At 37.5% G+C, this 15,064-nt stretch overlaps 1 protein-coding gene across 1 annotated transcript in view; it reads left to right on the top strand.

Annotated features, from left to right (window-relative positions):
* Window positions 1-15,064, top strand: part of LOC132357197 (transmembrane 9 superfamily member 2-like) — a 78,388-nt gene that overhangs the window by 38,868 nt on the left and 24,456 nt on the right. Inside the window, 5 exon segments of the mRNA XM_059910476.1 lie at window positions 2,254-2,366; window positions 3,373-3,465; window positions 3,468-3,503; window positions 4,844-4,963; window positions 5,168-5,225. Of these exon segments, the coding sequence (XP_059766459.1) occupies window positions 2,254-2,366; window positions 3,373-3,465; window positions 3,468-3,503; window positions 4,844-4,963; window positions 5,168-5,225 (420 nt within the window).

A 15,064-nucleotide genomic window follows, 5' to 3' on the forward strand; every position in this document is an offset into this window, starting at 1 on the left:
ACGTATTCTTTTTCATCCCTATTAGGGTGCCAAGCACTAGGAGAGGCTCTCAGACGTGGCGGTGCATAAGGCCAACAGGCTTCTGCTCGCAGGAAACTTATATTCTAGTGGATTCAGAGTGAAGGGACTTGATTCCTCAGGAATCTTCAACAGGACAGACCACAGAGTTAGGAGTCCTTCAGGACTGTGGAAGGAGTAGTTTCAACATGAAATCGAAGGATGGACCAACTGAGAATGTGATGATTGGGGCTGTCATAAAGCGTTGACAACGAGAGTAGGATCTTCAGTTAGTAACTTAGGAGACTGATCAGAGAAGCCGACGAGAAATAGATGAACCTGTGTATATAGTATTTTTTTCCCCTGTTTTCCTCATATCCTATAATAAACCAGTTTTGAATGGAAGAAGACTATAAAGGTAAAGATGAAAGTAAGGAAAGGTGTGATTCTATGAGTATGGTCTTCTGAGGTGATGATTTTCCTTATATGCCATTGCCTTTATTTTTTTAAAAATTTATTTTATTGAAGTATAGTTGATTTACAGTGCTATTGCCTTTAAAGTGAGAATAGCACCCCCTTCTCCTCCTCCTATTTCTATCCTTATTCTTCCTTCTCCTCTACCTCCTTCTCCTCCTCATTATTATTATCATATTGTAGCTTTTCTAGAAAATCTTCTGTTTGGGCAATAGTCCAGGTCCCATTTTGTCACACCACCCAGAACTCTCTTCAGATAAAATTTATTTACTTATTATTTTTTTAAAGATTTACTTATCATTTATTTTATTTATTATTGGCTGCATAGTGTCTTGGTTGTGGCACGTGGGATCTTCATTGAGACATGCGGGATCTTTTGTTGTGGTCTTCTGTCTAGTTGCGGCATGCGGGTTTTCTCTTCTTTAGTTGTGGTGCATGGGCTCCAGAGTGCGTAGGCTCTGTAGTTTGCGGCACACAGGCTCTCTATTTGAGGCGCGCGAGCTCAGTAGTTGTGGTGCGAGGGCTTAGTTGCTCCACGACATGTGGGATCTTAGTTCCCTGACCAGGGATGGAACCCACATCCCCTGCATTGTAAGGCGGATTCTTTACCACTGGACCACCAGGGAAGTCCCTGGATAAAATTTATTTAAATGCTTTCTTTAAAGGGGTTGTGAAAGGGAAGGGCGTCCAGATAGATTGTGGGGCTAATCTCTAGTAGTATTAATATTTATAATGTAACAATAAATGTACTTTAGTTTCTGTCTCAAGCTAACTTACTTATGACATTTAACAGACATTTTAGACATTATCTTAGTGGCATTTTTCTAAAACAGTGCTGGCCTTTTCATAGATTCTGGTGAAACTTTTTTGATGTGTCTGGATTTGTCTGGGTGGTGGGATGGCAGAAGGTCTTGATTTTGATTTGGGCATAGATTTTAAGGTTCAGTTTTGGAAACAGTATGTAAGAGCTGGTAGGTAAGTGGTCCATGGGGTCTTTACCCCGAAGCTTGATAAAGACTTGATAGAGTTAAAAGCCTTGGTCCATCAGCTAAGAAGTCAGTCAGTCAGTCATCAATTCAACATTGATTCCTGAACTTCCATGCTCAGTTTCATGTTCTGGAACTATGTCTGTGTTCCTGATCTTATTCATTTCCCCTTGTTTCTTTTTGGGAATGTACTCTTACAAAGTTCTAAAATAACCTTAAGAATAGTGTTGCTTCTATTGATTTATTTGTAATGCACTTTTGTGATAGAGCTTTTTTTAAAAAAATTTTTTATTTATTTGTTTTTGGCTGCGTTGGGTCTTCGTTGCTGTTCGCGGGCTTTCTCTAGTTGCGGTGAGTGGGGGCTACTCTTTGTTGTGGTGCGCAGGCTTCTCATTGCGGTGGCTTCTCTTGTTGCGGAGCACGGTCTCTGGGCATGCAGGCTTCAGTAGTTGTGGCTCACGAGCTCTAGAGCACAGGCTCAGTAGTTGTGGTGCATGGGCTTAGTTGCTCCATGGCATGTGGGAATCTTCCCGGACCAGGGCTCGAACCCATGTCTCCTGCATTGGCAGGCGGATTCTTAACCACTGCGCCACCAGGGAAGCCCCTTGTGATAGAGCTTTAAGTTCATTTAATATATTGATGTATTCAGCCTTTGATCCACATTTAACCTTAGAAAACTGATCGACATAATGATAATTTGAATGTCTTTCTTTTACGTGTGCACACATTTTCTTTTTAGTATTCAAATAAGAAACTTGAGACTTAACTTCTCTTTTTCCTTCTTTATGTTTTGTAGTATTATGAATTCCATTGTTATTGCTGTCTTCTTATCTGGAATGGTGGCTATGATCATATTAAGGACTCTCCATAAAGATACTATCAGATATAATCAGATGAGTTTTTCCGTAAGTAAAAATGCACATATTTGATTCAGCAAATATTTTGAGTGCCTGCTTTGCCCAGTTCTCAATGTTATATTTCTACTTAGAGTATAACACCTTGAATACAATGCATTTTGATGTCTAGTAATTTTGCATATTATGCTGAATCAAAGTACAGAGTGTTGTGTTGATTCTTAAAAAGTACAGGTAAGTTTATTAGAGAGTTATTTGCTATCAACTCTTTGGTTATATTCCTTTTCATGTTTCTGACCTTTCAAAATATCATTATTTAAGATTTTCATTAATTTGCAGCATGAGATAAATGTATGAAACACTGCAAAATACTACAATTTAGGGTAAATTTAGTTTTATCAATTTATACTGTTTTAACTCTTGTAATCATTTGTGTATTGATGAACTTTTAATTTCTATAGAATTGGTTGAATCTTTTTTTTTAAAATTAATTAATTTACTTTTGGCTGCGTTGATCTTTGTTGCTGTGCGTGGGCTTCCTCTAGTTGTGGTGAGCGGGGGCTACTCTTTGTGGCGGTGCGCGGGCTTCTCATTACGGTGGCTTCTCTTGTTGTGAAGCATGGGCTCCAGGTGCGCAGGCTTCAGTAGTTGTGGCACATGGGCTTAGTTGCTCCGCGGCATGTGGGATCTTCCCGGACCAGGGATTGAACCCGTGTCCCCTGCATTGACAGGCGGATTCTTAACCACTGCGCCACCAGGAAGTCCCTTGGTTGAATCTTTTATGTATGTTAAATCGTGTTGCTTTCTTCATGAAAATCAAGCCAGTTGTGTCCTTTATATAATTAACACACTCCCTCCAATGCAAAACTTAAAGTAAGGGAATAGCTCATTTGTATGGCAGGGTCACATACCTGCCAGAGACCTACTCTATCCAAAATGAGCTATTGGTTTCCAGCTAGTCTGTCTCTAGAGGAAAATTCATTTTTCTCTAACTTTCAGAGCTCTTGTAACTTTCTGTCCTAGTAACTCCCGTGTTTATTAAAGACTTTCTCATATGCAAGAAGATGGCCAGAAGGAGTTTGGTTGGAAGCTGGTTCATGGGGATGTATTCAGACCTCCAAGGAGTGGAATGTTGCTGTCAGTTTTCCTGGGTCAAGAACACAAGTTTTGATTATGACATTTATTACTTTATGTGAGTAATCTCAGATCAATATGTGTCTTCTTCAACATTCTTAGTGAGCTGGTAACATATGTTAAACTTTGATTCATGTGTACAAAAGAACTTTGAAAATTCTACCCTAAAGTTTAAGGAAATGTGTGTTTTATAGTACTTACATTTCTTTCTTCTCAAATTAAGGATATGAGTCTGAATATGTTCCTATATCAAGGAACTTTCATAGCATCTTCAGTTTTGAATAATTTATTGTAATGTCCAATACACTTGTTCCTTGCTTTGCAAGGTAGGTGCGTTCTTGAAAATCAGTATGTGGGTAGAATCATATTTTAAGTGAACTCAGGGAGTTATAATTCAAAGACTAGCATTTTGAAATGCTATGGCAAGCCTGAGTGCTGGTCTTTAAATGTATAAGCGCAATGGCATCGTTAGTAGGCTTACAGTGGCTGATGAACTCTGGCTGCCTTCATTTATCAACTAAAAATGGAGTTTGTCAGTTTTTGATAACCAGAGTGCTGATTTTCACAAACAAAGCTGCTGTAAATAAATGGCTTATTAGATGTTTCAGATGTCAGTGATAATTTCAAAATTTAGCTCTTAAGGTTATATTTTCCTGAGACCAAGTCTCACTGTGATTTTTTCCCCCTTACCTTGAATAAAAGGAAACAGAAGGAAATTTTTGTGGGAAAAATGATTTGCTGTTTATGCAGTGACTACTGGAGTAGGGAAGGGGAAGATCTTTTGTTTAATTTTGATTTAAACAGTGAGATTAAAGGCTAAATTGAAAACATATCATTTGCCTTGTATGGAAAATCAGACTTTTGCATTAAGAAAAAAATGTCAAAAAAATTAGCTAAGGGCTTCCCTGATGGCGCAGTGGTTGAGGGTCTGCCTGCCGATGCAGGGGACGCGGGTTCGAGCCCTGGTCTGGGAGGATCCCACATGCCGCGGAGCGACTCGGCCCGTGAGCCACAATTACTGAGCCTGCGCGTCTGGAGCCTGTGCTCCGCAACAAGAGAGGCCGCGATGGTGGGAGGCCCGCGCACCGCGATGAGGAGTGGCCCCCGCTTGCCACAACTAGAGAGGGCCCTTGCACAGAAACGAAGACCCAACACAGCCATACATACATACATACATACATAAATAAAAAGAATGTAAGCAGACAAGAATAGCATTAAAAAAATAAAAAAAATTAAAAAAAAAATTAAAAAAAAATTAGCTAAGAGAATAACATCAAAGAATTTCCTTGTATGCTGTTTCATAAAAATATCTTCATAAGGTTGTCTTTATTATAAAGTCCTATGTGCTTTTGAGGCCATTACTGTCACTGGTTTGATATTTCTCTTTTGTGCCTTTAGTTCTGGCCTGTCTTGGTTTCCTTTCCCCTGCCAATCAAGGTGCTTTAATGACCAGTGCTATTCTGCTATGGGTCCTTCTGGGAACCTCTGCTGGATACGTATCTGCTAAGATGTATATGAGTAAGCATTGCAACTGTTATTATTCCAGTAAGTTGGTGTGTTAAATGTAGAAATTAAAAAGCTGTAAAATTCAAAATTCAAAAATTGCATGGGGAATTTCAGCTGACCTAGCAAAATGTAGTTGTGTGTTAGTTACTATAAAGTATTTGTAAAGTGGACTAAATCCAGTTGCTCCAGTAACTCTTCTGTCCTTTACTTCCTCAGCATTTAGAGGTGTTAAGTGGAAGACAAATTTTCTGCTGACGGCACTACTGTGTCCTGGGTTAATATCTCACGTTCTCTTTTCTCTATGCCATTATACTCTTTCTTATACTTTTTTTTAAAATAAATTTATTTATTTATTTATTTATTTATTTATTTATTTTTGGCTGAGTTGGGTCTTTGTTGCTGCGCACGGGCTTTCTCTAGTTGCGGTGAGTGGGAGCTACTCTTTGTTGCGGTGCATGGGCTTCTCATTGCAGTGGCTTCTCTTGTTGCGGAGCGTGGGCTCTATGCGTGTGGGCTTCAGTAGTTGTGGCACGTGGGCTTCAGTAGTTGTGGCTCGCGGGCTCTAGAGTGCAGGCTCAGTACTTGTGGTGCACAGGCTTAGTTGCTCAATGGCATGTGGGATCTTCCTGGACCAGGGCTCGAACCCGTGTCCCCTCCATTGGCAGGCAGATTCTTAACCACTGTGCCACCAGGGAAACCCCTTTCTTATACTTTATCTTGGAAAAATCATTTTACACGATAATGAAGAGTAGAAAGGAGTTGAGTGACCACTGTGTTTTCTGTGGCTGCAGCATTCTTTTTCTGGTGTATCTGCGTTCTTTTCATCTTTTTGTACATCTTAACCCCTAGTACAAAGAGATGGCGATGGTGCTGTGGTATTCAATTTTCAAAAATTAATTAATTAATTTTTGGCTGCGTTGGGTCTTAGTTGCTGCGTGCGGGCTTTCTCTAGTTGCTGCGAGAGGGGGCTACTCTTTGTTGCGGTGCGCAGGCTTCTCATTGTCGTGACTTCTCTTGTTGTGGAGCATGGGCTCTAGGCATGCAGGCTTCAGTAGTCATGGCACGTGGGCTCAGTAGTTGTGGCTCGCGGGCTCTAGAGCTCAGGCTCAGTAGTTGTGGTGCATGGGCTTAGTTGCTCCGTGGCATGTGTGATCTTCCCAGACCAGGGATCGAACCCGTGTCCCCTGCATTGGCAGGCGGATTCTTAACCACTGTGCCACCAGGGAAGCCCCTTTCTTATACTTTATCTTAGAAAAATCATTGTACACGATAATGAAGAGTAGAAAGGAGTTGAGTGACCACTGTGTTTTCTGTGGCTGCAGCATTCTTTTTCTGGTGTATCTGCGTTCTTTTCATCTTTTTGTACATCTTAACCCCTAGTACAAAGAGATTGTGATGGTGCTGCGGTATTCCATTTTGATCTTTGTTTTTGAAGCAGGTTTCATAAATGCTCATCTCAGTTATGCATCTTGCCTTATATATCACGTTAGAGTGACAATTTATACACCACATTGTGTTATTCTCCTCGTCCTTGCCTTCAGTGATTATTTCTTCATGTCTCACCTAGATACTGCAGTGTCATTAGTGACTACAGTCCCCAGGCACAGTCATGGTCAGAGTGGGAGTCGGGGTGGTGCTGCACAGTGGCCATAATGGGAGTTCATCCAGTCCCCTAATTATAGAGATGTGGAATCAACGTGTTCAAGGTCACACAAGAAGTCAGTCATGAAGCCCAGGCTGTATATAACCAAACGCACCCCTTACATCCCGTCCAGTGCTCTTCCCATAATACCTCACTGATAAGGTGCTGACTTGCTTAAGGTTTTATCTCCAAATTCTTTAATACGTTTTGTCTTAGTCAGCTTGGGCTGCCATAACAAAATACCATAGACTGAGTGGCTTAAACAACAGACATTTATTTTCTCACGGTTCTGGAGACTGGGAAGCCCAAGATCAGGGCATCAACAGGGTTGGGTCCTGGTAAGCGCTCTCTTCCTGGTTGCTGCTAGCTGCCTTCTTGCTGTGTCCTCACATGGCAAAGGAAAAGAGAGAGAGAGAGCGAACTCTTTGGTGTCTCTCCTTATAAGGGCACTGATGCCATCATGAAGACCGCACCCTCATGACCTCATCTAAACCTTATCCCTCCCTAAAGGCCCCATTTCCAAATACCGTCACATTAGGGATTCGGGTTTCAACATATGAATTTTGGGGGACACAATTCAGTCCCTAACAAGTTTCATTAAAGAAAATTCTTTCCTTGATATGTTCTGAAGGACAAGTTTTTTTTTTTTTTAAGGAAAAAGTAGTGGATTATATCTTAACTGTTATGTGGTACTTTAATTTTCTTTTGTTGTAAAATTCCCATGTCCTTGATGCTAGAGTGTGTCACAATAGTGGAAGTCCTATAATGAAACTTATACATAGTAAATTCAGTTATATTATGTACTAATTAGTGACAAAATGAGAGCAAATGCTCTGTGACTGAGTATAATGCCATAAACAATTCAATGCAGTGATAGATGATATATTCAGTAGACTCATAATCTTTTATCTACATGTGGCTTGTTTTCTCCTAAACTCCAGGGGAAAAGGTAATATCATTGAAAAGATTGAACATTATAAGTTTGCACATCAAATACATGTACCGCAGTTTTTGACTTATTTAAAATAAGGACAATGCACTCCCCTCCCCCTTACCACCTTGAATAGAGCCATCTGCTTTTTCTATAACTCTTTTCAAGGGAACTAGAATGGGTGGTCTTTCCTGAGGTGAATGCTTTAATATATTTATGTAAGAAAGCAATGTCCTTGACAATATTTCAGATATTTGTTGCTTCAAGTTCAAGACTCAGATGAATCTGAAATTGAATAACTTTGGCAACAAAGTGCCATTGTGCTAAAGTCATTATACTGGATTGTCATGCAAGGGATATTGCAAGCAAGAACTAGTCAATAAACCATGTACTATTCTCTTCATTATTTACTCATTCAACATATTTATTGTGTTTTTAAAAAATTTTGTCTTGTTTTTGTTTTTTACTATATTTAATGCATTATGCTAGGCACTGTAGAGGAAATAAATGTAAATCTCCACTGAAACTGCCTTCGTGGCTTCAGATGAATAATAATGGCCCATTTTTCATCAGACAGATGTTCCATCTTATTGTAAAAAGAAGTTACGTCATTGAAATAGAAAATGTAAAAGACTTAGAATATGCTGTGTCACTAAGCTTGATTAGCTAAATTGAACAATTAATGTCTGAAAAGCATTAGCATTTGCAATGCACTATGAGCTGTTTTTATCATGTTTTCTATGGGATCAATTTTGAAGAATGTTTTACACAGAAAAATTTAAAAATTAAAGTAGGAATCCGTAATAACATGGCTCAGTGTTACGTGGGCTATGAAATGATGCAGTGGCAAACCACTTTTGTGAAAATAAAATTTTTTTTTAATTTGAAAAGCAACTGTTAACAGTGGTTGTCTCCTGGGTGGCTGGGGGACAAGAGTGAGAAGGAGACTATTTATTTCATACTTATTTTTCACTGTTTCTCTGTTTCTTTTTACTTTTCACATTGTGTACCATATGCATGCATTACCTATTTTTAAATAATTTCATTATAAACAACAATAACAACAACTCATAACCATATTTTGAAGTGGAGAGGTAGCATTAGAGGCTACCGGCATAGGCTTTAGAGTCAGACACACACACACACACACACACACACGCACCCTATGCTCTATACACATAGGGGTCCATTTCCCAATTCTGCCCCTTTCTAATTAATGAGGCCTTGAGTAGGTTGTGAATAATGCTGCAATGAACATGGGAGTGCAGCTATCCCTTTGAGATCCTGTTTTCATTTCCTTTATATGTATACCCAGAAGTGGGATGGCTGGATCATATGGTAATTCTATTTAAAAAATTTTGGGGAACCTCCATACTGTTTTCCTTGGTGCCTGTACCAATTTAGATTCCCACCAAGGGTGCACGAGGGTTCCTTTTTCTCCACATCCTCGCCAACACTTCTTATCTCTTGTCTTTTTGATGATAGCCATTCTGACAGGTGTGAGGTGATATCTCACTGTGGTTTTGATTTGCATTTCCCTGATGATTAGTGATGTTGAGCGTCTTTTCATGTGTCTGTTGGCCATCTGTATGTCTTCTTTGGAAAAGTGTGTATTCAGGTCTCCTCTGCCCATTTGTCAGTCAGATTGTTTTTTTGCTATTGAGTTGTGTGAGTTCTTTATATACTTCGGATATTAACTCCTTATCACATATATGATTTGCAAATATTTTCTCACATTCTGTAAGTGATTGTTTCTTTTGCTGTGCAGAAGGTTTTTAGTTAGATGTACTTCTGCTTCTTAAGTTTTGCTTTTGTTGCTTGTGCTTTTGGTGTCATATCCAAAAAATTGTTGTGAAGACCAATGTCAAGGAGTTTTGACCCTATGTTTTCTTCTAGGAGTTTATGGTTTCAGGTCTTATGTTTAAGTCTTTAATCCATTTTGAGTTAATTTTTGTGAGTGGTATAAGATAGGGATCCAATTTTATTCTTCTGAATGTGGTTATTCAGTTTCTCAACATCACTTATCGATTTCTTGGCTCCCTTGTCAAATACTAGTTGACAATATATGCAGGGATTTATTTCTGGGCTCTTGGTCCTGTTCTATTAGTCTGTGTGTCTATTTTTATATCAGTACCATACTATTTTGATTACCATAGCTTTGTAGTATAGTTTGAAATCAGGAAATGTGATGCCTCCAGTTTTCTTCTTCTTTCTCAAGATTGCTTTGGCTATTCGGGGTCTTTTGTAGTTCCATACAAATTTTACAGTTGCTCTTTCTATCTCTGTGAAAAATGCCATTGGAATTTTTCAGCTGCTAATCTACTAATCTAATTTCTGTCTCTATGGACTTGCCTCTTCTGGACATTTCATATAAATGGAATCATAAAAAGTGTGGCCTCTTGTGTCTGACTTCTTTCACTTAGCATAATGTTTTCAGAGTTCATCCATGTTATAGCATGTATCACTACTTCATTCCTTTTATGATTGAACAATATTCCATTGTATCAATATAACACTTTTTGTTTACCCATTCATAAGTTGATGGTCATTTGGGCTGTTTTCACCTTTTGGATAATATGAATAGTGTTGCTATGAACATTTGTATGTGATGTTTTGAGTGAAAATATGCTTCCAATTCTACTGGGTAGATACTGGGTATATACCTGGGAGTAGAATTACTGGGTCATATGGTCACTATGCTTACTATTTTGAGAGACCGCCAGCCTATTTTCAAAAGTTGTTATACCATTTTACATTCCCACCAGCAATGTATGAGGGTTCCAATTTCTCTACACCCTCGTCAACACTTGTTACTGTTTTTGCTTATAGCCATCCTAATTGTTATGAAGTGATCTTTCATTGTAGTTTTAATTTACATTTTTTGATGACTAATGATATTAAGCATCTTTTCATGTGCTTATTTGTCATTTGCATATCTTCTTTAGAAATATGTCTATTCAAATCCTTTGCCCATTTTTAAATTGGATTATTTTTCTTTTTATTGTTGGATTGTAAGAGTTCTGTATATATTTTGGTTACTAGATGCTTATCAGGTGTATGATTTGTAAATATTTTCTTCCATTCTGTGAATTGTCATCTCAATTTCTTGATAGTGTTCTTTGAAGTGCAAAACTTTAAAATTTTGATGACATTCACTTTATTTACTTTTTCTTTGGTTGCTTGTGCTTTAGGTGTCATATTTAAGAAGCCTAATCTAAGGTCATTAAAATTTATGCTTATGTTTTCTTATAAAAGTCTTCTAGTTTTACATCTTAAATATAGGTCTTTGATCCATTTTGAGTTAATTTTTATATATGTGTGAGGTAGGGATCTAACTTCATTCTTTTGTACATGGATATCCAGTTGTCCTGACATTATTTGTTGAAAAGACTCTTTTGCTCCAATTGATTTGTCTTGATTCCCTTATTGAAAATGAAGTGTCCATAAATCTGTGAGTTTATTTCTGAACTTTCACTCCTATTCCGTTAGTCTATATGTCTATCCTTAGACCAGTACCCATAGTCTTTTTTTCTTTTTTTATAAATTTGTTGCTCCTTTTTGTGTACTTGTAATCTCTGAGATTATCTCTAATCTATTTATTTATTTATTTATTTATTTTTGGCTGTGTTGGGTCTTAGTTGCGGCACGCGGGGTCTTTTGTTGTGGCATGCAGGCTCTTCATTGTGGCTCATGGGCTTCTCTCTAGTTGTGGCACGTGGGCTCCAGAGCACGTGGGCTCTGTAGTTGTGGCACGTGGGCTCAGTAGTTGTGGTACATGGGCATAGATCCCGCGGCATGTGGGATCTTAGTCCCCTGACCAGCAATTGAACCTGCGTCCCCTGCATTGGAAGGTGGATTCTTAATCACTGGACCACCAGGGAATCCCACCCATAGTCTTGATTTTAGTCTGTAGCTTTTAATAAATTTTGAAATTAGGAAGTGGGAGTCCTCCAGCTTTGTTCTTTTTCAAGATTATTTTGGCTATTCTGGAACTTTGCATTTCCATATGAGTTTTATGAAGTGCTTTTCAATTTCTTCAAAAAGCTGACTGGGATTTTGATAAGATTGCATGGAATCTGTAGATCAATTTGGGGGATATTGCCATCTTAACAATATTAAGTCTTCCAATTCATGAATACAGGATGTCTTTCCATTTATTTGGTCTTCTGTAATTCCTTTCAATTACATTATACTTTGTGTGATTTCAGATCTGTTAAATTTATTGAGACTTGTGTTATGGCCTAACATATGGTCTATCCTGGAGAACGTTCCATGTACACTTGAGAAGAATGTGTATTCTGCTGTCAATGGGTGGAGTGTTCTATAGATGTCTGTTACGTCTAGGAGGTTTACAGTGTTGTTAAAGTCTTTCATTTTCTTGTTGATCTTCTATTTGTTCTATCCATTATTGAAAGTGTTTATTCAAGTCTCTAACTATCATTGTTGAATTGTCTGTTTCTTCCTTCAGTTCTGTCAGCTTTTGCTTCATATATTTTTTGGGCTCTGCTGTTAAGTACATATATGTTTATAATTGTTATATATTCTTGATAGATTGATACTTTTATTGTTATAAAAGTCCTTCTTTACCTCTCATAATGCTTTTTGTCTTAAAGTCTATTTTGTCTGTTAGAAGTATAGCCACTCTAGCTCTCTTTTGGTTACTGTTTGCATGATATATCTGTATACAGTTGACCCTAGAACAACATGGGGGCTAGGGGCCCTGACTGCCTACACAGTCGAAAATCTGTGTGTAACTTTAGAGTCAGCCCTCTCTATCCACGATTCTGCATCCACGGATTCAACCAATAGCAGATTGTGTAGCACTGTAGCATGTATTTATTGGGAAAAAATCCATGTATGAGTGGACCCGTGCAGTTCAAACCCATTTTGTTCAAGTGTCAACTGTATGTAAAATCCTTTTACTTTCAATCTGTTTGTGTCTCTGAATCAAAATTGTGTCTCTTGTAGACATCATATATTTATTTGGATCATTTTTTTGGGGGTCCCTTTTGCCAACCTGTGCCTTTTAAATGGAATATTTCATCCATGTACATTTAATGAAATTATTGATAAGGTAGGATTTATATCTGATATATTGCTATTTTCTTTCTATAAATTTTAGGTCTTTTTTGTCCCTTCATTACTGCCCTCTATTGTGTTAAATAGATATTTTTAGTGTACTATTTTTATTCCCTTGTCCTTTCTTTTACTATTATTTTGAGTTTGTTCTTAGTGGTTATGTTATGGATTACAATTAATGTCTCAATTTATAGCAATCTAGTTCAGATTAGTACCAACTTAATTTTAATATTATTAAAAATATATGCTCATATATAGCTCCTTTCCCTCCTCCCTCCTTTGTGCTGTTATTGTCATACAAATTCATCTTAATGCTTTGTATGCTCATCAACACAGATTTATAATTACTGCATTATGCAGCTGTCTTTTAAATTTGATAGGCAAAAAAGAAGTTTTAAATAATATTTACTAATATTATTTACTAATATTATTACCTTTCTAATCTTAGGCTTCTTCATCTGCAGTATGGAAATAGTAGTATTATCTACTTCATATGGTTGTTATGAGGATTAAATGGGATAATGTATTAAAGCATTTGGAACAGTGCCTAGCACATAATAAGTGCTTAATAAATGGTAGCTGTGGTTATTAGCTACTGTCTTCTTCTATTATCATGCCTTTGTTCAAGCTATTCCATCTATTTGTAATCCCTTCATTCCAATTTTCCAATGCCAAATTTCTGTTCATTCTTTAATTTCTAGCTCAAATACTACCACTTTCATGTTTTGAAATTGTACAATGTCTATTACCATTATTACAACACTTACCACAGTATTCCTTAGATTGGAGTTATTTGTGATATGTCTTATCTCTCATTTTACATTCCAAGACTCATGAGAGTGAGTACTATGTCTTATTCATTTCTGTATCTTTCACAGTGTGTAGTCCAGTGCCTTATATGAAGTATGAGTGCCTTATAGAGAGTAAGTGCTCAGTAAATGACTGAATCATGAATAATTTAAAATGCAAGACAGATTCAGTTTCCTAGTTCTGTTAGTAGAACTGAATGCAGTTTAAAAGCAATAAACCAGGCATGATACAAAGAACATGTTTCCCTCAAGAGGTTTAGGGGCTCTCTTAGATACATGAGAGAGAGAATCATAAGGTACTGGGATTCTTATTTCTTAGAATGTGGTAGGTTACCAGAGAATTTCAGTGCCTCGTGGTATATACATGGACAATGTAAAAATGGATTTGATATTGAGCTGCATGAGTTGCTTGTATGTTTTGGAGATTAATCCTTTGTCAGTTGCTTCATTTGCAAATATTTTCTCCCATTCTGAAGGTTGTCTTTTTGTCTTGTTTATGGTTTCCTTTGCTGTGCAAAAGTTTTTAAGTTTCATTAGGTCCCATTTGTTTATTTTTGTTTTTATTTCCATTTCTGTAGGAGGTGGGTCAAAAAGGATCTTGCTGTGATTTATGTCAGAGAGTGTTCTGCCTATGTTTTCCTCTAAGAGTTTGATGGTGTCTGGCCTTACATTTAGGTCTTTAATCCATTTTGAGTTTATTTTTGTGTATGGTGTTAGAGAATGTTCTAATTTCATTCTTCTACATGTAGCTGTCCAGTTTTCCCAGCACCACTTATTGAAGAGGCTGTCTTTTCTCCACTGTATATTCTTGCCTCCTTTATCAAAGATAAGGTGACCATATGTGCCTGGGTTTACCTCTGGGCTTTCTATCCTGTTCCATTGAACTATATTTCTGTTTTTGTGCCAGTACCATACTGTCTTGATTACTGTAGCTTTGTAGTATAGTCTGAAGTCTGGGAGCCGGATTCCTCCAGCTCCATTTTTCTTTCTCAAGATTGCTTTGGCTATTCGGGGTCTTTTGTGTTTCCATACAAATTGTGAAATCTTTTGTTCTACTTCTGTGACAAATGCCATTGGTAGTTTGATAGGGATTGCATTGAATCTGTAGATTGCTTTGGGTAGTAGAGTCATTTTCACAATGTTGAGTCTTCCAATCCAAGAACATGGTATATCTCTCCATCTATTTGTATCATCTTTAATTTCTTTCATCAGTGTCTTATAATTTTCTGCATAGAGGTCTTTTGTCTCCTTAGGTAGGTTTATTCCTAGATATTTTATTCTTTTTGTTGCAATGGTAAATGGAAGTGTTTTCTTAATTTCACTTTCAGATTTTTCATCATTAGTGTATAGGAATGCAAGAGATTTCTGAGCATTAATTTTGTATCCTGCTACTTTACCAAATTCATTGATTAGCTCTAGTAGTTTTCTGGTAGCATCTTTAGGATTCTCTATGTATAGTATCATGTCATCTGCAAACAGTGACAGCTTTACTTCTTCTTTTCCAATTTGGATTCCTTTTATTTCTTTTTCTTCTCTGATTGCTGTGGCTAAAACTTCCAAAACTATGTTGAATAATAGTGGTGAGAGTGGGCAACCTTGTCTTGTTCCTGAACCCAATCCAAAAATGAGCAGAAGACCTAAATAGACATTTC

The sequence above is a fragment of the Balaenoptera ricei genome, chromosome X, assembly GCF_028023285.1.
Source record: "Balaenoptera ricei isolate mBalRic1 chromosome X, mBalRic1.hap2, whole genome shotgun sequence".
In the NCBI taxonomy this organism is placed as follows: domain Eukaryota; kingdom Metazoa; phylum Chordata; class Mammalia; order Artiodactyla; family Balaenopteridae; genus Balaenoptera; species Balaenoptera ricei.